This window comes from Schistocerca piceifrons, chromosome 1 (genome assembly GCF_021461385.2).
Source record: "Schistocerca piceifrons isolate TAMUIC-IGC-003096 chromosome 1, iqSchPice1.1, whole genome shotgun sequence".
Classification (NCBI taxonomy): domain Eukaryota; kingdom Metazoa; phylum Arthropoda; class Insecta; order Orthoptera; family Acrididae; genus Schistocerca; species Schistocerca piceifrons.
The window spans coordinates 622,385,972-622,407,504 of NC_060138.1; the positions used below are offsets into that span (position 1 = coordinate 622,385,972).

The window sequence follows — 21,533 nt, forward strand, 5'->3', positions numbered from 1 at the left end:
ACACTGCAAAGTAGTTTTTTAGTTTACACTGTTTTTGAATTCTAAAAAGACGAATGGAAACACTGAACATAAACAGTGTCACAAAATTACCGAAAATTTCATGAGTCTTTAATAATTTACTGTCAGCACAATTTTGAAATAATTAAAGTAGACTGCCATTACTATAGTAACACCAGCATGGGGAAGGATAAATAGGTTAATTGAGTATCTTATGATGCCACCTGGAGGGAAAACAGCCTACAGACAAATACCTTGAACCTTATAATATCACTTGATTCAATAGCAGTTTTATTCCTATTCTTTAAGCTGACATAATTCATAATTAGTCATTACTCAGGATAACCTGTCTTGGTAAGCTGAGGTGATGAAATCATTCATAGACAAGTTTGCTATGTACTCAGGAAGGAAATCGTCACAATCTGTAAAACATTTTAGTACCATATAATTAGCAAAACACAACCAGTACCTTTTCCATTTTTTAAAAACATCAAATTGTAAAATTTCTATTTCCATAGTTTTTAGAAACTTCCCGTAACACCATAATTAAGGTGAAAGCACCATAACTGGACAATACGTAATAATTGTCAGCCATGAACAGGCATCTTACTAACATCAACTATCCCAGTTATATCTGCTGTCCCTCCTGTTCGCACATATCTACCCATTAACCTGTGCCCCAATCTATTATTATCTTGTTATTTATTTTTATTCTTATTTTCACTTTGATCTCATCTTGATTCCACATCTGTTTTATTTCATTTTTCACTGTAGACTCTAATTACTCAGGTTTTATCTTTTTTTTCCGTTTCCACTACGGAACCTTGTTCCTTCCATCTGTACCAATGCCCAATACAGAAAAGTTTCCCTATTCCTAGCCAGAACTCAGTTTCACATATTGTTCCTGCATTGTTACCTAGTTCATGGATAGCCTCAAATGGCTTGACCGTCAATTTGCCCATCTCCAGCTGCAATTTCTCCTTCCATAATTCAGTTTCCTCAGTCTATGCCTCTCACAAACCTAGTCCTGCAAAATCATATTAATCGGAACCAAACCATCTTGCGCTACTTCCGTTCCATTCTTAAAATCTTCATCCTCTGAAATCCCAAGTTTCTGAAGCCAATCTCCCAGGCTGAAACACTTACCCTCCAGGCACTAGAGCAGCGTGCACACCACCACCTCAGAAAAATTGTCCAATCTATTCACCTCATACTCCTGCCTAGTATTTCCATCACCCACCGTCACCACAAAAGCCTACAAACCATGGCTTGCAGACATTCTATGTTAAGCCATCCCCAGAAATTCCCTCCCTCGACGCTACGGAATCCAGAGCATAAACAAACCTGCAGCACATTCGTACCTCTCCTCCAAAAGCCTCAGTCCTGGAGAAGTACAGCCTTTTCCAAAGGCCTTACCTTATGCCCCACTCCCAAATTCATCATGCTAGGCTTGTTAAAGACCCTCTCTCCTTCTCATGGTTCAGTCAGTGGACACACTTTTTCCTCGCTAACCCCAACAATAAGACTCAGCCCAAAAACAATACTGAATGCTGCGTGACTCAATTTATTCCTCCAACCATGATCCATACCTGCTGCATCCAAATCACCCCTGTTAACTTTTCCAGAATATCCTAACCTTGAACCATACCTCACAATCATTCCCCAGATCCCTAAACATGGAAACCAACCTCACATCTGCAGAAAGAACCACAATCAACTGCCTAAAACCTTATACTGGCCTTATAATTCTACCTGCTGAACAATGCTCCACCAATGCGGTTATGAACCACAGGGATTACCTGTAGATGATCTCCACCAGCTGTAAGATAACGTCTACCTACAACCCTGCCACAATGACCCTATTACGGAAGTACAGCAGGATCTCTAGCCCCTCCTCATAACCCTAGGCCCTTCATCAATGTCAACCATATGGCTACATCAGTACCTCAGCCCACATCAAATCTACAAACCACCAACAATACCTCCGCTTCAACAATTGTCATCCATTCTACACCAAGAAGACCCTTCCACACAGCCTACACAGCCGTAGTTGACACACCTGTCATAGTAAGCCGTCCGTCTCCAAAAACACCAAGGGTTTGAGAGAGGCATTCACCAAGCAGAATTTCTCTCCCAGCTTGCCCAAAAATAGATCCTTAGTGCTGTCACTCCCCAGTCACCTACCCTCTCCCACATATCCACTGTCTGGCCACAAAGCGGTACCCCTCTTATCACACATTATCATCCAGGAATGGAGCATCTGAACACATTCTTCACCCTGGTGTGACTCTCTCTCATTATGCCTGACTATCTCGCATCATGCCTGAAATGGGAAATATCCTCCCCAATGTTCTGACACCCACCCAACCTACAAAATATTCCTGGCTGTTCCTATTCGACCCCTGCTCCCAGCCCTGTGCCTCAGGGCTCATACTCCTGCTAATGCAAGACCTGTCCCATATACCTCACACTCCAACTACCCCATTCCTGTCACAGGTATCTCATACACTACAAAAGGATAGAGCCAACTGTAAAAGCAGCCATGTGATCTACCAACATAGCTGTAACCACTGTGCCATAATCTTTGTAAGCAGGACAACTAACAAGTTGTCTGTCCGCATAAATAGTCACTGCCAAGCTGTGGCCGAATGACAGCTGGACTACCGTGTTGCTGAGCATGCTGCCCAAAACAATGTGCTTCAGTTTAATGGCTGCTTCCTCGTCTGTGCCATGTGGATGCTTCCCACCAATACCAGCTTTTCTGGAGTATTCTGGTGGGAACTCTATCTACAGCAAATACTGTAGTCCCGTAGCCCTCCTGGCCTCCACCATTACTAGTTCCTGTCCTTCACCTGCCTATCCCCTTCCCTTTTCCCACACTAATATACTTGCATAATCTTCCTTTCTCTATATTTATTATTTACCCTTCCACCTCCCCCTTCCCTCTCCCCGCTGGCCGGGGTGGCCGAGCTGTTCTAGGCGCTACAGTCTGGAACTGCGCGACCACTACGGTCACAGGTTCGAATCCTACTTTGGGCATGGATGTGTGTGATGTCCTTAGGTTGGTTAGGTTTAAGTAGTTGTATGCAATAGGGGACTGATGACCTCAGAAGTTAAGTCCCATAGTGCTCAGAGCCTTCCCTCACCCCCAGTATATAGCAGCCTTATCCATCCCCACCAGATCCCTGCACACTCCACAGGCAGTACCAGCATGTTCCCCCACCCTACCCCGCTATTCCTCTGCCTCTCTCCCTCTGTGTCTTTTCTGTATCCCCCACTACCCACTCCAGCAAAGATACCTGCTTAATCAGTGTTTCTCATCGCAAAGTGTGGCAGACATGGTGTCCATCGTATTTGCTGAATGCTCCAAAATGACCTGATATATCTGACAGAATTTATCATGATTTATGACCACACTGGCCTCCAGAGGCAGCTGTTGGCTGCATCTGTTGCACTAGTTTATGAAAATGGACACGTATAAAATAGCTGCATCCTCTTTTTTGACTGTTAAAGAAGAGCAGAGATAATCATGAAAAAGTTCTGGACTCGTTGATGGCTTGAGACAAGTGACAAAACATTCCCAAATATCAGCTTAAAATATAGCATTTCATAAACTGTTGAATTCCATTATAAGCATCATATAATGCTAATTGGATTGACCATATGAAAAGTCATTGACAAACTACCAACAAAATAATGCATTCATTTTGATCACTTTATTGAATATAATTTGTGAACACATCACTTCATTTTTTCTAAGGAGATAATCTCAGGAAAGGAATTAGATTAAAATGCCAGTCCCACCATTCTTACACTGAGAAGCAGTTCACATTTCAAAATACAAGCATTCTCAATTTAAAATTAACAATATTTTCAAAAATTTCATATATGTATGAAAATCATAAAATAAGAGAAACCTTTAACTACCAATATGTAGTTTTCCTGTCATTTTATTGCAACAAATCTTACCAAAAAAGCTGTTTTTGAGAGATTCTCCATGTGCTGATGCTCTGAAACAACTTATAGTCATAGCACATACCTTATAATACAAAAACCACCAAATATGGTGTTCAACTCCATATGACTGAATCCAATATGACTATTTCTCTCTATGAGGCAAAAATCTGACTTGGCAGACTCTTTCTTTCATGCTTTGCCTTGTAGTAGAGCATGTATTTCCACACTGTGGTGTCATAAAACTTGACCAGGACATCCGTTAATGCTTTCACATACCGTGAGAAGTTGAATTTTAGTGTCTGTAACTGACTTTGTTGGCACATTGGTTAGCACATTGGACTCACATTTGGGAGCGCAATGGCTCAAATCCCTGTCCCGCCATCCAGTTTTATGTAGGGCAAGTGCTGGGATGGTTCCTTTGAAAGGGCACAGCCAATTTCCTTTTCCATCCTTCCCCAGTGTGAGCTTATGCTCCAAATGTAATGACCGTGTTGTCGACAGAACTTTAAACACTAACATTTCTGGGGACTGATGACTTTCGCTGTTTAGTCCCCCTTAAACATCCCAGCAACCACCACTAACAATTCTTCTGCTGGCTTTAGCACCTTGTAGACAACACTGGCACGTGTGTGTGTGTGTGTGTGTGTGTGTGTGTGTGTGTGTGTGTGTGTGTTGTACTTATTGGAATGCATTTGAATAATGAAGGGCTTAGTCCTGTGGCTGAATATATTTAGTATTCTGTTTCACTGGACCAGTCTGCAGCTCATCGCCTCGTCAGTGTGGTGAGTAGCAATCTGTCCTTTCCATATTGTCATCATTTTTTGAACAGTGTTGACCTGGCATTCCTTCAAACTATATCTGGTATGACTAAGTTTGCTTTTCCTTGTAATAAATGTATCCATCTTCGTTGATTATCTAGTCACCCTTCTCTTTAGTAAAATAAGTTTTGTGTAATTTATTCGACAATGAAATAAACTATGGTAATTTATATAATTTTCACTATACCTCAATTGTCCTTGTACATATGTCCATCACCAATGTTACTGCTTTGGAAATAGTAAACATTTAGTGAAAAGTTGTTACATCTACTTTCAGCAGTCAGATCAGACTGTCATTTTTTATGAAATTGTGAAGTACAAGTACAAAAAGTTCAATGAGTGAATTTTATTATTATTATTATATTTTATATTAGAGGAGCTCAGAGTATTTACTCTTTTAACTTTGTTGATTATTTCATAGAAGTTAAGACTGATAATAGGGTATTTGACTGTTTTCTGGAAATTGTTTTAAATGATTAAGTATGTCATTTTATGATCCTAACATGCTTTTCTCCCTCTTAGAAAGTTCAGTATTCTTCTACAAAAATGGATATGAAATTAAAGTAATTTGAAAGCCCGCTAAAACGCTCCATTCGAATCATGAGGTGTCTGTGACATCACTGGCTAGCTCGCTGCTCTTACTTCATAATGCTAAGTCATACTGATGTCCTGTTTTGAAATTTATGCTTTGCAAAATAGGTTATAAATGGTTTGTAGTACCATACTATACAAATACATCTATAGAAACTCCTGAAATGAAGATGCATAAAATGTGGAAGCGCTTCACTGGCAAATTTCCACCATGTTGACACACAAATTCACTAACTTAATTAAAATTAATTGTCAATATCAGAGAAATTCTCCAACAGCTGTGCAACTTCCACTATGCCGTCTTCAGGTCCCATATGCACCTCTCCAAATAAACGATGATTTCATATAGTGCCATAAATCTGTGGGTGTCATGAATTCAGTCATTTCACTAGTGCTTCATTTGAAAACATGATAGCAACTCAAGTTACAACTTATCTCTGAGATACGCTCTCCCACTGTTACAAAAAAGATAGCATCATTCAACAAAATTAAACTCCTAGTGAAAATTGTTGTTTTACTCAACTACACCTCAATTGTTCAGTAGAACTGTTGTTAGAGCGGTAGACTGTCAAATTTTACAAATTGCTGTCCATAGATTGCTGGTTCAAATCTAATGTGAAAGAACATTTTAACTTACTTGTAAAACGACTTGACAGTCCTCTCGTATGACAACCAAATCACAAATGCAAAACTTCACCACACTGATCAGAAACAGAATATTATTGTGATATGTGTGGATGGATATGTGTGTGTGTGCGAGTGTATACCCGTCCTTTTTTCCCCCTAAGGTAAGTCTTTCCGCTCCCGGGATTGGAATTACTCCTTACCCTCTCCCTTAAAACCCAGATCCTTTCATCTTTCCCTCTCCTTCCCTCTTTCCTGACGAGGCAACCGTTGGTTGCGAAAGCTAGAATTTTGTGTGTATGTTTATGTTTGTGTGTCTATCGACGTGCCAGCGCTTTCGTTTGGTAAGTCACATCATCTTTGTTTTTAGATATATTTTTTCCCACGTGGAATGTTTCCACGTCAATAGACACACAAACATACACACAAAATTCAAGCTTTCGCAACAAACTGTTACCTCATCAGGAAAGAGGGAAGGAGAGGGAAAGACGAAAGGATGTGGGTTTTACGGGAGAGGGTAAGGAGTCATTCCAATCCCGGGAGTGGAAAGACTTACCTTAGGGGGAAAAAAGGACGGGTAGACACTCGCGCGAATGGACACTCATGCGAATGGACAGTTTGTTGCTGGTCATTCCCACATAGAATGCGTCACAGTGTAGGCAGGTCAGTTGGTAAATCACGTGGGTTCTTTCACACGTGGCTCTGCCTTTGATCGTGTACACCTTCCGGGTTACAGGACTGGAGTAGGTGGTGGTGGGAGGGTGCATGGGACAGGTTTTACACCGGGGGCGGTTACAAGGGTAGGAGCCAGAGGGTAGGGAAGGTGGTTTGGGGATTTCATAGGGATGAACTAAGAGGTTACGAAGGTTAGGTGGACGGCGGAAAGACACTCTTGGTGGTGTGGGGAGGATTTCATGAAGGATGGATCTCATTTCAGGGCAGGATTTGAGGGAGTCGTATCCCTGCTGGAGAGCCACATTCAGAGTCTGATCAAGTCCTGGAAAGTATCCTGTCACAAGTGGGGCACTTTTGTGTTTCTTCTGTGGGGGGGTTCTGGGTTTGAGAGGATGAGGGTGGCTCTGGTTATTTGCTTCTGTACCAGGTCCTGTCATAATGGAGGTACTGTTGCTTGTTGGTGGGTTTGATGTGGACGGACGTGTGAAGCTGGCCATTGGACAGGTGGAGGTCAACATCAAGGAAAGTGGCATGGGATTTGGAGTAGGACCAGGTGAATCTGATGGAACCAAAGGAGTTGAGGTTGGAGAGGAAATTCTGGAGTTCTTCTTCACTGTGAGTCCAGATCATGAAGATGTCATCAATAAATCTGTACCAAACTTTGGGTTAGCAGGCTTGGGTAACCAAGAAGGCTTCCTCTAAGCGACCCATGAATAGGTTGGCGTATGAGGGGGCCATCCTGGTACCCATAGCTGTTCCCTTTAATTGTTGGTATGTCTGGCCTTCAAAAGTGAAGAAGTTGTGGGTCAGGATGAAGCTGGCTAAGGTAATCAGGAAAGAGGTTTTAGGTAGGGTGGCAAGTGATCGGCGTGAAAGGAAGTGCTCCATCGCAGCGAGGCCCTGGACGTGCGGGATATTTGTGTATAAGGAAGTGGCATCAATGGTTACAAGGATGGTTTCCGGGGGTAACGGATTGGGTAAGGATTCCAGGCGTTCGAGAAAGTGGTTGGTGTCTTTGATGAAGGATGGGAGACTGCATGTAATGGGTTGAAGGTGATGATCTACGTAGGCGGAGATACGTTCTGTGGGGGCTTGGTAACCAGCTACAATGGAGTGGCCGGGATGATTGGGTTTGTGAATTTTAGGAAGAAGGTAGAAGGTAGGGGTGCAGGGTGTCGGTGGGGTCAGGAGGTTGATGGAGTCAGGTGAAAGGTTTTGTAGGAGGCCTAAGGTTCTGAGGATTCCTTGAAGCTCCGCCTGGACATCAGGAATGGGATTACCTTGGCAAACTTTGTATGTGGTGTTGTCTGAAAGCTGACGCAGTCCCTCAGCCACATACTCCCGACGATAAAGTACCACGGTCGTGGAACCCTTGTCCGCCGGAAGGATGACGATGGACCGGTCAGCCTTCAGATCACGGATAGCCTGGGCTTCAGCAGTGGTGATGTTGGGAGTAGGATTAAGGTTTTTTAAGAAGGATTGAGAGGCAAGGCTGGAAGTCAGAAATTCCTGGAAGGTTTGGAGAGGGTGATTTTGAGGAAGAGGAGGTGGGTCCCGCTGTGACGGAGGACGGAACTGTTCCAGACAGGGTTCAATTTGGATAGTGTCTTGGGGAGTTGGATCATTAGGAGTAGGATTAGGATCATTTTTCTTCGTGGCAGAGTGATACTTCCAGCAGAGAGTACGAGTGTAGGACAGTAAATCTTTGATGAGGGCTGTTTGATTGAATCTGGGAGTGGAGCTGAAGGTGAGGCCGTTGGATAGGACAGAGGTTTCGGATTGGGAGAGAGGTTTGGAGGAAAGGTTAACTACTGAATTAGGGTGTTGTGGTTCCAGATTGTGTTGATTGGAATTTTGAGGTTTTGGAGGGAGTGGAGCTGGAAGTGGGAGGTTTAGTAGATGGGAAGGACTGGGTTTGTGTGCAATGAGAGGAGGTTGATGTTTGCTGGAAAGGTTGTGAAGGGTGAGTGAGTTGCCTTTCCGGAGGTGGGAAACCAGGAGATTGGATAGTTTTTTGAGGTGAAGGGTGGCGTGCTGTTCTAATTTGCGGTTGGCCTGTAGGAGGATGCTCTGAACAGCCGGTGTGTATGTGGGAGAGTAAAGATTGAGGACTTTCATTAAGGATAGGAGTTGACGGGTGTGTTCATTGGCTGAGTTGATGTGTAGGTGAAGGATTAGGTGGGTAAGGGCAATGGATTGTTCAGTTTGGAACTGGTATAGGGACTGATGGAAAGAAGGGTTGCAGCCAGAGATGAGAACTTTAAGTGTGAGGCCTTTGGGGGTAATGCCAAATGTCAGACAAGCCTGAGAAAATAAAATATGCGAGCGTAATCTGGCTAGGGTGAAGGCATGTTTGCGGAGGGAATGTAAATAAAACTTAATGGGGTCGTTGTGGGGGTGTTGTGAGGGTGACATGGTATTAGAAGGTGGAAAGTGTAACATGAGGTTGAGATGAAAATGAAAATAACTGGAGAAAGTAACTGGAGATCTGTTGTGAAAAAAGGCGTAAAAGTGTTGGTTAAAGCTGGGCTATGTTGATCCTGTGGTGAACTTGGGTTGGTAGACAACGATGTGCACATAGGTTAGGTGGTTGTGCTGCCGCCAAAACACGTTAAAGGATGGAGAGATTCAGGACAATTTCGAAAAAATGGCATGTAAATGTATTAAAAAGAGTGGTTTTGTGGTGGCAGATTATGAAAATGAGGCTAACAATTGTCTGGCGAAGAAATAATGACGTTAAAACCTGTGGGAAGCGGCTAAAAATTATCAGTGATGTGGGAAGAACGGAAATGGAAATAAAGCGAAAGTTAACAGAATTAGACGAAAAGGTTGTTTAATAGGTGAAATGAACTGTTTGTGGGCTAGAAACGGTGGATTTTATAGCAGCGGTAGTGTTGAAAGCGGAAAAAAATTTTTGGTTATGCTTTGGAAGTGGGTGACGTATTATTGAGTCTATATAGGCGGGATAAAATTGTATAGTAGATTACGGTAAAAAGGAGAAGGTGAATACAAAGTGAAACTACTGGCACAAACAAAAAGAGAAAATAAGATGACAGAAAAGATTTCGAAATGCAACAGTGACAATAACAAACGTAATTGTTGGGTTCAAATTAATGATGTAAATTAATAGAGGGAAACATTCCACGTGGGAAAAATATATCTAAAAACAAAGATGATGTGACTTACCAAACGAAAGCGCTGGCACGTCGATAGACACACAAACAAACACAAACATACACACAAAATTCAAGCTTTCGCAACAAACTGTTGCCTCATCAGGAAAGAGGGAAGGAGAGGGAAAGACGAAAGGATGTGGGTTTTAAGGGAGAGGGTAAGGAGTCATTCCAATCCCGGGAGCGGAAAGACTTACCTTAGGGGGAGAAAAGGACGGGTATACACTCGCACACACACACACACACACACACACACACATCCATCCACACATGTACAGACACAAGCAGACATATTTAAAGACAAAGAGTTTGGGCAGAGATGTCAGTCGAGGTGGAAGTGCAGGGATACGACTTCCTCAAATCCTGCCCTGAAATGAGATCCATCCTTCATGAAATCCTCCCCACTCCACCAAGAGTGTCTTTCCGCCATCCACCTAACCTTCGTAACCTCTTAGTTCATCCCTATGAAATCCCCAAACCACCTTCCCTACCCTCTGGCTCCTACCCTTGTAACCGCCCCCGGTGTAAAACCTGTCCCATGCACCCTCCCACCACCACCTACTCCAGCCCTGTAACCCGGACGGTGTACACGATCAAAGGCAGAGCCACGTGTGAAAGCACCCACGTGATTTACCAACTGACCTGCCTACACTGTGACGCATTCTATGTGGGAATGACCAGCAACAAACTGTCCATTCGCATGAATGGACACAGGCAGACAGTGTTTGTTGGTAATGAGGATCACCCTGTGGCTAAACATGCCTTGGTGCATGGCCAGCACATCTTGTCACAGTGTTACACCGTCCGGGTTATCTGGATACTTCCCACTAACACCAACCTATCCGAACTCCGGAGATGGGAACTTGCTCTTCAATATATCCTCTCTTCCCGTTATCCACCAGGCCTCAATCTCCGCTAATTTCAAGTTGCCGCCACTCATACCTCACCTGTCATTCAACAACATCTTTGCCTCTGCACTTCCGCCTCGACTGACATCTCTGCCCAAACTCTTTGTCTTTAAATATGTCTGCTTGTGTCTGTATATGTGTGGATGGATATGTGTGTGTGTGCGAGTGTATACCCGTCCTTTTTTCCCCCTAAGATAAGTCTTTCCGCTCCCGGGATTGGAATGACTCCTTACCCTCTCCCTTAAAACCCACATCCTTTCGTCTTTCCCTCTCCTTCCCTCTTTCCTGATGAGGCAACAGTTTGTTGCGAAAGCTTGAATTTTGTGTGTATGTTTGTGTGTCTTTCGACCTGCCAGCACTTTCGTTTGGTAAGTCACATCAATTTTGTTTTTTGATATATATATATATATATATTTTGGTGTTTTGCCTTTAAAGAGCAAATTTGGACTAAACTACATGGCCAGTTCCTTTTGCTGCCTTCCTTGCTGCCCAAACTTCCCCCATTCGCTCGCTGTGTTTCTGTTTCTGGTCCTCTGTCTATGCTTTTTGTTGGCTTTGTGTCTTCGGCTTCATCTTGATTGCCTTTTTGGTTGCCCATATTTCTTTCATCTTCTGGCTGTGATCTTGCTTGCGTTCTTCGGTCCATTTTATGCCTGTTCGTTTGTCACATTGTATCTCGTGTAGTTTACTTTTCTTAATGATGTTTCTGAATTTTGTTCTGTCATTTATTGTCTCTGCTGTTATGTTGAGTTGGTTCAGGTCGTTTTCTACCTCTGCCACCCATTTGTTGTTTCTAGTGGTTACCCAGTCAAAGATCTGTTTGGTCAGCCTGTGTGATGGCATTCTGTATAGGTGTCCATAGAATTGTTGTCTGCGTTTTCTAATCTTTTCTGTGATTGTCTCCGTATGTTTGTATAGTTCCTCTGTAGTTTTCTTGATCCATATTCCATTGTTGTTAGTTGCGCCAAATATTTTCCTAAGTATTTTCCATTCTACTTTTTCTAATTGTCTGATACGTGTATGCCCTAGGATTAGTGTGGTCTCTGCTGCATATAGTGCCTCGGGGAGCACCACTGTCTCGTAATGGCGTAATTTGGCTTTTTGTGAGATAGACTTCTTGTTGTAATGATTCCACACTACTTTGTATGCCTTGTCCAGTTTAGTCTTTCTTTCTTCGTTTGAGTCTCTGTTATGTCCACTCATTTGTAGTGTTTCACCGAGGTATTTGAAGTTTGCCATTTTGTAAATCGTGCCATACTTTGTGTTCAGAGATGAGAGTTTCTTTGTGCTCATAAACTGTGTCTTTTCGTAAGAGATCTGTAGTCCAGTTTTGGAAGCGATTTTGTGCAGTTTTTCAATAGCATCTTTTGTTTCCTTTATACCTTTCGTGACAATCGCCAAATCGTCTGCAAAAGCCAGGCATTTAATCTGTAGGTTTCCTAAGGTTATCCCCTGTTATGATGTTTCCCATTCTTTTATGACCTTATCTAACACCAGATTGAAAAGGAGAGGTGAGAGGCCATCACCTTGTCGGACACCTGTGCGAATTTCAAAGGACTCTGATAGTTCCCCACAGAACTTTACTTTGGAGGTCATGTTGGTTAAAGTTTGCTCTATGATAGCCCGTGTTCTGTTGTCTACTTTGTATTCTGCTAGATTTTTGAAGAGAGTTTTCCAGTCGATAGAGTCGTACGCCTTTTTGAAGTCAGCAAAGGTAATGATCAGGTTCTGTTTGTGTTGTAAAATCATTTTCGGGTTCCACATTTGTTCCGCACAAGACCGCCCTTTACGGAAGCCTGCTTGGTATTCCCCAATCAAGTGGTCGGTCTGGCATTCTAGTCTGTTCAGTAAAGCTTTAGAGAGGATCTTGTATGTGACCAGTAGTAGGGATATTCCTCTGTAGTTGTTCGGATCAGTCTTGTCACCGTTTTTGTGTAGTGGGTGTATCGGGGCAGTTTTCCAGTCGTCAGGAATTTTCATGGTCTTCCAGATGTCTTCCAAGATCCTGTGGATGTCTTTGGTGAGTTCTGGGTCTTGTAACTTCCAGATTTCTGCAATGATGCCATCTTCTCCTGGTGCTCTACGATTCTTGAGTGACTTGATTATTTCTTTAACTTCTTCTAGAGTTGGAGGTTCACTATCTGGATTGTATGTGCTCGTTTCTGTCATCATTTCTTCCATAGGGGGGTCCGTGTTGAGCAGTTTTTCAAAGTGCTTTGCCAGAATGTCACAATTGTTTTTGGTATTGGTTTCTAGGGTTCCATCCAGTCTTCTGAAGCACAAGTTGGGTGGTTGATATCCAGTCATGTTTTCTCTGAACGTTCTGTAGAAGTTTCTTGTATTGTTCTTCATGAAGTCCGATTCGATCTCTGTCAGTCGCCGTTTGTCATACTGTCGTTTTTCACTGCGAATGATTTTGCTTGATTGCTTCTGTGTTTTCAAGAAGTTCATCCAATTCTCTTGGGATTTATGGCTACTAAATTTTTTCCATGCACTGATTCGTTGGTCAGTAGCTTGGCCACATGTGTGGTTCCACCAACGGTGTTTCCGTGTGCGTGGTGCTTGTGCTAGTTTCATGGCCTCTCGGATTCTCCGTGAAAGTTGTGTCCAGTCTGTCATTTTCTCCATTTTAATTTTGTGTAATATTTGTGTCTGGTTTAAAGTAACGTATTCCGGATCTGGTCTAACAATTTTGTTCTTATGGAGCTTTTTCTTGGGCAAAAGACGAATCCTGATCTGTAGTAGGTGGTGGTCTGAGTCGAAGTAGCCTTTACGGGTGTCTTTGTTCAAAATTTCTTTTTGTGAGTCTTTCTGGACTATTACGTGGTCGATTTGTAGTTCTTGCTTTCCGCTGGGGAATTTCCATGTGGTAAGTTTTCGTGTTGGTTTCTTGAATTTTGTTGACATAATGGCGAGGTCGTGGCTTTTGCAAAAGTCTATCAGATGTTTTCCGTTTTTGTTGGTGTCCTTGTGTGGAGTATGTTTTCCTGTGATATGTCTGTATATCTTTTCTTTTCCGAGTTTAGCGTTGAAGTCTCCCAGTATTATTTTGACTCTACGTGCAGGAATTTTTCTGATAGTCTCTTCCATTATCGTCCAGAAGTCATCAATTTCATTCGGGTTTTTCCTGTTGTAGTCATTAGCCGGTGCATGCACGTTGACTATTGTGTAGGATTTATTGGCTGATTTCGCTGTGATGGTGCTGATTCTTTCGTTTGGTGACGAAAAGTCGATTATGCTGTCCGTGATGGACCTGTGTACTGCAAATCCTGTGCCAAAAAGCCTTAGGTTTTTCAGTTGTCTCGATGGTTTTCCTTTGTGTATTCTGAAATTCTCCATGTTGAAATGGTCTTGGTCTGTGAATCGTGTTTCTTGCAGTGCACATATTTTGATTTGAAATTTTTCGAGAGTGTCTGTCAGTTGTTTCATCTTTCCTGTCTTCATCAGTGTGTTCACGTTGAGTGTGCCGATGTAGTGTTTGCGTTTGGTCTTGAGGGAGTTTGAGAAGCTCCGATTCTTCTCATGATGTCCGTGAGCCCCCGGAATCCGATGCTCACAACGATCCCAGTCTATTGACTGGGGCCCTTGGGTAACGAGATTTTTTCTCGTTGTACCATCATGATGTTTAGTAGTTGGATGTATGGCATGCTGCCGACTACAACCTGACTTTCCAGATCAGGAGGTTGGTTGAGGCCGCCACTGACATGTGGAGCAGACGCCTTTTGTAGCCGCCCACTGTGGGAACAGACACTACTAGTAGTTTCGGTCTGCCCCGAGTATTTCATTTCCTCGGTACCACCTATATCTAGGAGGCATTCCCCTATCCGCCACCTGGGGAGGCGCTCGGTTGCGGGTCTACTAACCGCCCACATATATATATATATAAAAAGAATTATATTAGATATAGATAGATATATTTTTCCCACGTGGAATGTTTCCCTCTATTATATATATATATATATATATATATATATATATATATATATATATATATATATATATATATATATATATATATATATATATATATATATATATATATATATATATATCATTAGAATTTTTGTGGCAATGGGGATGCTGTTTCTTCAATTTCCTGAGCATAGTACAATAGGCTTCATAGGTGACTTGCATTATAAGGGAAAACATCAAACAGAATAACCCCTTGAGAGTCCCACAGGACTGTCATCATGATGTTACCAGCTGTGGGTTTTTTTAATATATATATATATCTCAAAAAACAAAGATGATGTGACTTACCAAACGAAAGCGCTGGCAAGTCGAAAGACACACAAACATACACACACAATTCAAGCTTTCGCAACAAACTGTTGCCTCATCAGGAAAGAGGGAAGGAGAGGGAATGACGAAAGGATGTGGGTTTTAGGGGAGAGGGTAAGGAGCCATTCCAATCCCGGGAGCGGAAAGACTTACCTTCAGGGGAAAAAGGACGGGTTGCAACAATAACCTCACCATCATCCACATACTGCTTCCCATAGAGTGTAACCTTATATACCCTCAGCTGATAACATCATGATGACAGTCCTGTGGGACTCTGAAGGGGTTATTCTGTTTGATGTTCTCCCTTATAATGCAAGTCACCTATGAAGCCTATTGTACTATGCTCAGGAAATTGAAGAAACAGCATCCCCATTGCCACAAAAATTCTAATGAAGTTCTCTGTCTCATGACAACACAAGGCCTCACACAAGTCTGTGCACCCGAAAAGAGCTTACAGAACTTCATTGGACTGTTCTTCCTCATCCACCCTGCAGTCCGGGTCTCTCACCTTGCAACTTCCTTCTGTTTGGCCCCATGAAGGTTACACTCTATGGGAAGCAGTATGTGGATGATGGTGAGGTTATTGTTGCAACAAGACGTTGGCTCCGACATTGACCAGGGGGTGATACCATGTAGGCATACAGGCCCTCCAAATAAGGTGCCATAAGGCCATCGTATTGAATGGAGATTATGTTGAAAAATAGCACTTCGTAACCAAAAGAATGGAGAATAATATGGTGTATTCGAATCCTGAATAAAACCAATCTGCCTTCAGAAAAAAATGTTGGATTACTTATTGAATGCCCCTTGCAGTGATAATAATTAGAATAACCATTTTAATTTTTTGGGTCACCTGTCTTCTGACCTGTTTTGTTCTGCCTGCCACAATTTCATCTCTTGTGCCAATCATTTCATTTCTGAGTAGCACCTACACCCAACTTCCTCAATTATTTGTTCTATATGTTCTAACCTCACCTTCCCAGTAATTGTGGTCTCCCATGGCACACTCTGAAACCATGGAAATTATTCACTGATGTCTTAATAAAAGTTCTACTATCCTGTCCTTTCTGCTAGTTTGAGTATTCCTTATATTCTCTTCCTTGTGGATTCCACAGAGAAACCCATAATGAGCATGAAGCTCATAAAATGTGACTAGAGTATTTTTCTTTTCCAGATGTAATCAAACAATCCAAAATCGTCTTGGAGGTAAGGAAACTTGGTGCACAGGGTAGAGCTTGGGGCAATTTCTTGAGCTGATACTTGTCTCCAAGTGCTATAGATCAACCATATACTCTCAATGGTTGCCTTCATTTTTGTTTGTCAGAATATTCTTAGTTTTTTTAGGTATGTCAGCATAATATAAATAAAAATTGGACACTCATGTGTCTTGAAGATGATACTGAGTCACCACCTTTTGACGTTGCAGGTTACTGTAGGTCTAGTGCGACAGCTTCACTCTCGTGACATCAGGAGACCATTCTGTCCTGAAAACCACTGGATTTCAAAACAGATTACCATACCAGTTGATAAACCATCAGATTTCACATTAAGGCGACGTCGACTGAGAGTTTACAGGCCATTTCAAGGACTGAGAGCGTTCACAAAGGAAGAACTAGGTAATGCAAATAACTCTGAGCATAAATAAATTTTTGAAGATACTTCTGTGTTGATGGGAAGTAGAAATTTGAGTAATATTCATGTTTACATGTGAAGAGAATAATTTAGTGTTAATTTCTCTGTGTTCTGTCTTTGAGTGCATGTGCATGCGTGCGTGCATGAATGTGTTTGTTTTTGTTTTTTCCAGTATAATACATAAAAGTCAGTCTTCACTATTTTTTAGTATTTGAACGGAAGAAACTTTGGGTACTCAATATGGAAATGTTACTACACTTGAATAATGATTGGCCTCAGCCACATAACATAATGTGGTTCTGCTTCTAGTACCAACTGTCTTCAAATTCACTGTATATGTAGTGACATCTTCTAATTCCAAAATGCATGACTTGTGATTGTACCTGTTAGCTTGCTATCTTTAAGTACTTTTAAAACTGTTTTGTCACAATCCCTGTATGCTGATCGTTTGAAATACAGTTTTGAATGGTGGGTGCACAGTCATATCTATCTGAGGTATGTATCAAATTTGAGATTCTCTCTGACTTCTCAGTACATGCACATCATATTTTGCAAATTTATGAGTCTTTAACATTACAATTTAGAGTTAACTGCCTGTTTGAATTTATGCATATACTGCAATCTACTAATATAGTTGTAGGACAGAGACCTCTCAGTAGTCTTTTGTTCAGCAATTTTGTTCTTCTTCTCCCCCTATTTTTTTTTTAAATTTTTTTCTTCAAGATATACTGTAACATCTGTGGTATGTGGATGAGAAGGTATATAAGGCATTTGTAAATGGACAAATGTGTAAATATAGCTATTACATTTAAACACATTTAGAATTTTCTCAGACAAATTCATTACATATTTAAAGCTCCGCCTCCTCCAGTACAACCAATTGCAGTCTCTAAGGAGCTGTACACATGAACATGAAAGTGTCCTTGATTCTACCATGCATTAAAGTAAATATTGACCAAATGCTGATATTTTACTTTGGCAGGTGTTTTCATTATATTGTACCAAAAAGCCTGTTCGTCTAATGTATAACTTCTCACGTGTACCATGTTTGAGTTTGTACATCCAGATTCTGTGTTTTTATTATATTTGTTCTGTCAGTGACTGGTCTTGGCTTTAATCTGCATTGCAACTGATGTTGTGTATTCAGTATGCAACTTTGTATTGCATTGGAAACGTCCGTACAGATTTTGCACTTGTTGTTGTTGTTGTTGTTGTTGTTGTGGTCTTCAGTCCTGAGACTGGTTTGATGCAGCTCTCCATGCTACTCTATCCTGCGCAAGCTTCTTCATCTCCCAGTACCTACTGCAACCTACATCCTTCTGAATCTGCTTGGTGTATTCATCTCTTGGTATACCTCTACGATTTTTACCCTCCACGCTGCCCTCCAATACTAAATTGGTGATCCCTTGATGCCTCAGAACATGTCCTACCAACCGATCCCTTCTTCTAGTCAAGTTGTGCCACAAACTTCACTTCTCCCCAATCCTATTCAACACCTCCTCATTAGTTATGTGATCTACCCATCTAATCTTCAGCATTCTTCTGTAGCACCACATTTCGAAAGCTTCTATTCTCTTCTTGTCTAAACTACTTATCGTCCATGTTTCACTTCCATACATGGCTACACTCCATACAAATACTGTCAGAAACGACTTCCTAGCGCGTAAATCAATACTCGATGTTAACAAATTTATCTTCTTCAGAAACGTTTTCCTTCCCAATGCCAGTCTACATTTTATATCCTCTCTACTTCGACCATCATCAGTTATTTTGCTCCCCAAATAGCAAAGCTCCTTTACTACTTTAAGTGTCTCATTTCCTAATCTAATACCCTCAACATCACCCGACTTAATTCGACTACATTCCATTATCCTCGTTTTGCTTTTGTTGATGTTCATCTTATATCCTCCCTTGAAGACACCATCCATTCCGTTCAACTGCCCCCTGCGGGTTCGGGGGTAAGAATAGGCCCGCGGTATTCCTGCCTGTCGTAAGAGGTGACTAAAAGGAGTCTCAAACGTTTCGGCCTTCTGTGATGGTCCCCTCTTGGGTTTGACCTCCTTTTTTTTTTTTTCCAAATTTCCGTTGTCAGTGCGTGCCATTTGGGGAAGGACACCTTACGTGGTGTTTTTCTATTGGTCCATCTTGCTCCACCATCTTGCATGTTACCTATTGTCGTGTGGGGGGGGACTACGCCCAACATCTTCTGGGTTGTCTCCTTCTCGCCTTCTCCGCACTCTTCTTCTTAGCGCCCACGACAACTGTGGACCCTTTCAACACCTAAAATCCAGCACGGTAGCCAGTCCGTTGTGGTGGGGTCGTCATGTACCCTCTTGGTGGTAGCCCCCTGACCACGCAGGAATCACACTACAGATGCCAGAGCTGTTTCCTCCCCATGCATGCCAAGGAGTATGTGCCCATCTTGTCTGGGGCACGGGGACTCCGGGCAACGGGATATCGGCCAGGTACCCGTTGCTTTGGCTGGGTGGCGCCCTTGGGGAGAGCCCTCGTTCCGAGTAGGTGGCATCTGGGCGGATGTGGCGCAATGAAGCGCAATAAATCACACCAAGCTGGTGGTCGCACAGCCACCAGCGTCTCTAAGCGAGGTAGAGTCGACTTTGATGCTGCGCAATATGACCCTTAGACGTTCCCCTCGTTGGCTGCGCCATGGGAGGGCCGCCGATCTAGTGCCAAGCGGGAGCCTTACGTACCGCAATACCTTGTCTGCAGCAGGACTGATGGTGACTCCTTTCTTCCGACGAAGCCTATGTTTTTTGTGGAACACCTGGAGAATAAGTTTGGGGAAGTGGCGGGGTTGTCAAAAATGAGGAATGGGTCCATCCTCCTCAAGACGTCCTCCCCAGCCCAGTCACAAGCGTTGCTCTTGTGTGATAAGCTGGGTGACGTCCCTGTTACCGTCACTCCCCACAGTAGCTTAAATATGGTCCAGGGGATTATTTACCATCGTGACCTCTTGTTGCAATCCGATGACGAGCTGAGAGCCGACTTGGAACGACGTGGCGTCCATTTTGTCCGTCGTGTGCATAGAGGGCCCAAGGCTAACAGGGTGGCCACCGGTGCCTTTATCTTGGCCTTCGAGGGTGATGTCTTGCCCGAGAAGGTCAAGGTAATGGTTTACCGTTGCGACGTGAAGCCATACGTCCCTCCCCCGATGCGGTGCTTCCAGTGCTGGAAGTTTGGGCATATGTCCTCCCGTTGCCCATCCAGCGCTACATGTCGAGATTGCGGACGCCCCTCTCATCCCGATTCTCCATGTGTGCCTCCGCCTGTATGTGTCAACTGTGGGGAGCACCACTCTCCATGCTCGCCGGATTGCCCCGTTCTTCATAAGGAGCGGAAGATCATGGAATTTAAGACCCTGGACCGGCTTACTTATTGAGAGGCAAAACTGAAATATGAAAGGTTGTATCCTGCTTCCCTTCGACCATCTTATGCTGCAGCCACGTTATCGTCGCCCACGCGAGCGACGGTTGTCGCCTCATCTGTGCCGCCTTCAGTGGGCCCTCGGGGCCGTGTATCTCTGTCTGCCCCCCTCGTGTCTGGGGGCAAGCCTTCCTCTGTTGCCCCCTTAGCAGTTGGGGGCAAACCCTCTTCTGTCGCTCCCCCCACGCTTACTTCGGGAGTGACATCTGCTCCACAACCGGGAGGCTCGATCCCTCCCCCTCCTTCTCCGCCGGCGTTGCCTCCGCCGGTTCCTCTCTTGCGGAAGGGGTCCCTCGGGGTTCTCCCTTCCTCCGTTTCTTCTCCTACCCAGCTGGATGTCAGCCGGTGGCTGAAGGTTCCGCCACCTGCTGGTCATAGGGCTTCTGCGTCGTCGTCAGCCTCCGACGCTCCTTCAGAGAAGCTCTCCCAGCCCTCTCACCCTAAGGGCCGACGTGAGAAGAAGGAACGGCATGTGTCCAAGAAGAAGGACGTTCCGGCGGTTTCAGCACCGCCTGCTGTACATAGTCCTGGCTCCGGGGATGAGGTGGAGATCCTCGCCTCTGCCGCGGATCTCGCCCTCACGGAACCCTTGGGGGCCTCTCCTATGGACTCAGCTGACTCTCCCCCGGTGGCGGCAGTTGGCTCTGAGGCGCTGTCTGCCTCTTAGTCGCATTCACGCCCTCCCAGTCCCTTCCTGCTGCCATTCTCCAATGGAACTGCGGTGGTTATTTCCGCCACCTGCCTGAGCTCCGGATGCTTCTGAGTGAGTCCCCTGTTCTCTGCATTGCTCTGCAGGAAACTTGGTTTCCAGCACTGCGGACCCCCGCCCTTCGCGGTTATCGGGGATACTATAAGAACCGCGCTGCCTGTCAGCGAGCGTCAGGTGGGGTTTGTCTTTTTGTTCCCCACTCTGTCTGTAGCTCGCCAGTACCCCTTCAGACGCCTTTAGAGGCAGTCGCTGTCAGGGTTGAGCTCTCGCCGGCTATTACTGTTTGCTCTGTTTACATTCCTCCTGATGGGGAGCTCCCCCGACATGTCTTGGCTGCACTACTGGCTCAACTTCCGCCACCTTTGCTGCTTCTAGGCGATTTCAATGCCCACAACCCTCTATGGGGTGGGACTGTCTCCGATGACCGCGGTCGGGCCGTGGAGCACGTGTTGGCTCAGCTCGACCTTAGCCTCTTGAATACCGGTGCTCCCACGCATTTCAGTGTGGCCCATGGCTCTTTCTCGGCCATCGATCTCTCTCTTTGCAGCCCCGGACTTGTCCCATCCCTCCACTGGCGAGTGCATCCTGACCTCTGTGGTAGTGACCATTTTCCCATCTATTTGTCACTGCCCCAGTGTCATTCTTCTGGGCACCTGCCCCGCTGGGCTCTCCACAGGGCTGACTGGCCGGCTTTTACTTCTGCTGCAACCATTGAGTCTCCCCC

General features: G+C 43.9%; 1 protein-coding gene across 5 annotated transcripts in view; it reads left to right on the forward strand.

The window, feature by feature from the left end:
* The window catches only part of LOC124804441 (ubiquitin-protein ligase E3C), a 226,378-nt gene that overhangs the window by 149,961 nt on the left and 54,884 nt on the right, over positions 1-21,533 (forward strand). For all 5 annotated transcript variants that reach the window (XM_047264752.1, XM_047264754.1, XM_047264755.1 and 2 more), the window contains exon 11: positions 16,451-16,640. In XM_047264752.1, coding sequence (XP_047120708.1) covers positions 16,451-16,640 — 190 coding nt within the window. The remainder of the gene's footprint in view (positions 1-16,450; positions 16,641-21,533) is intronic.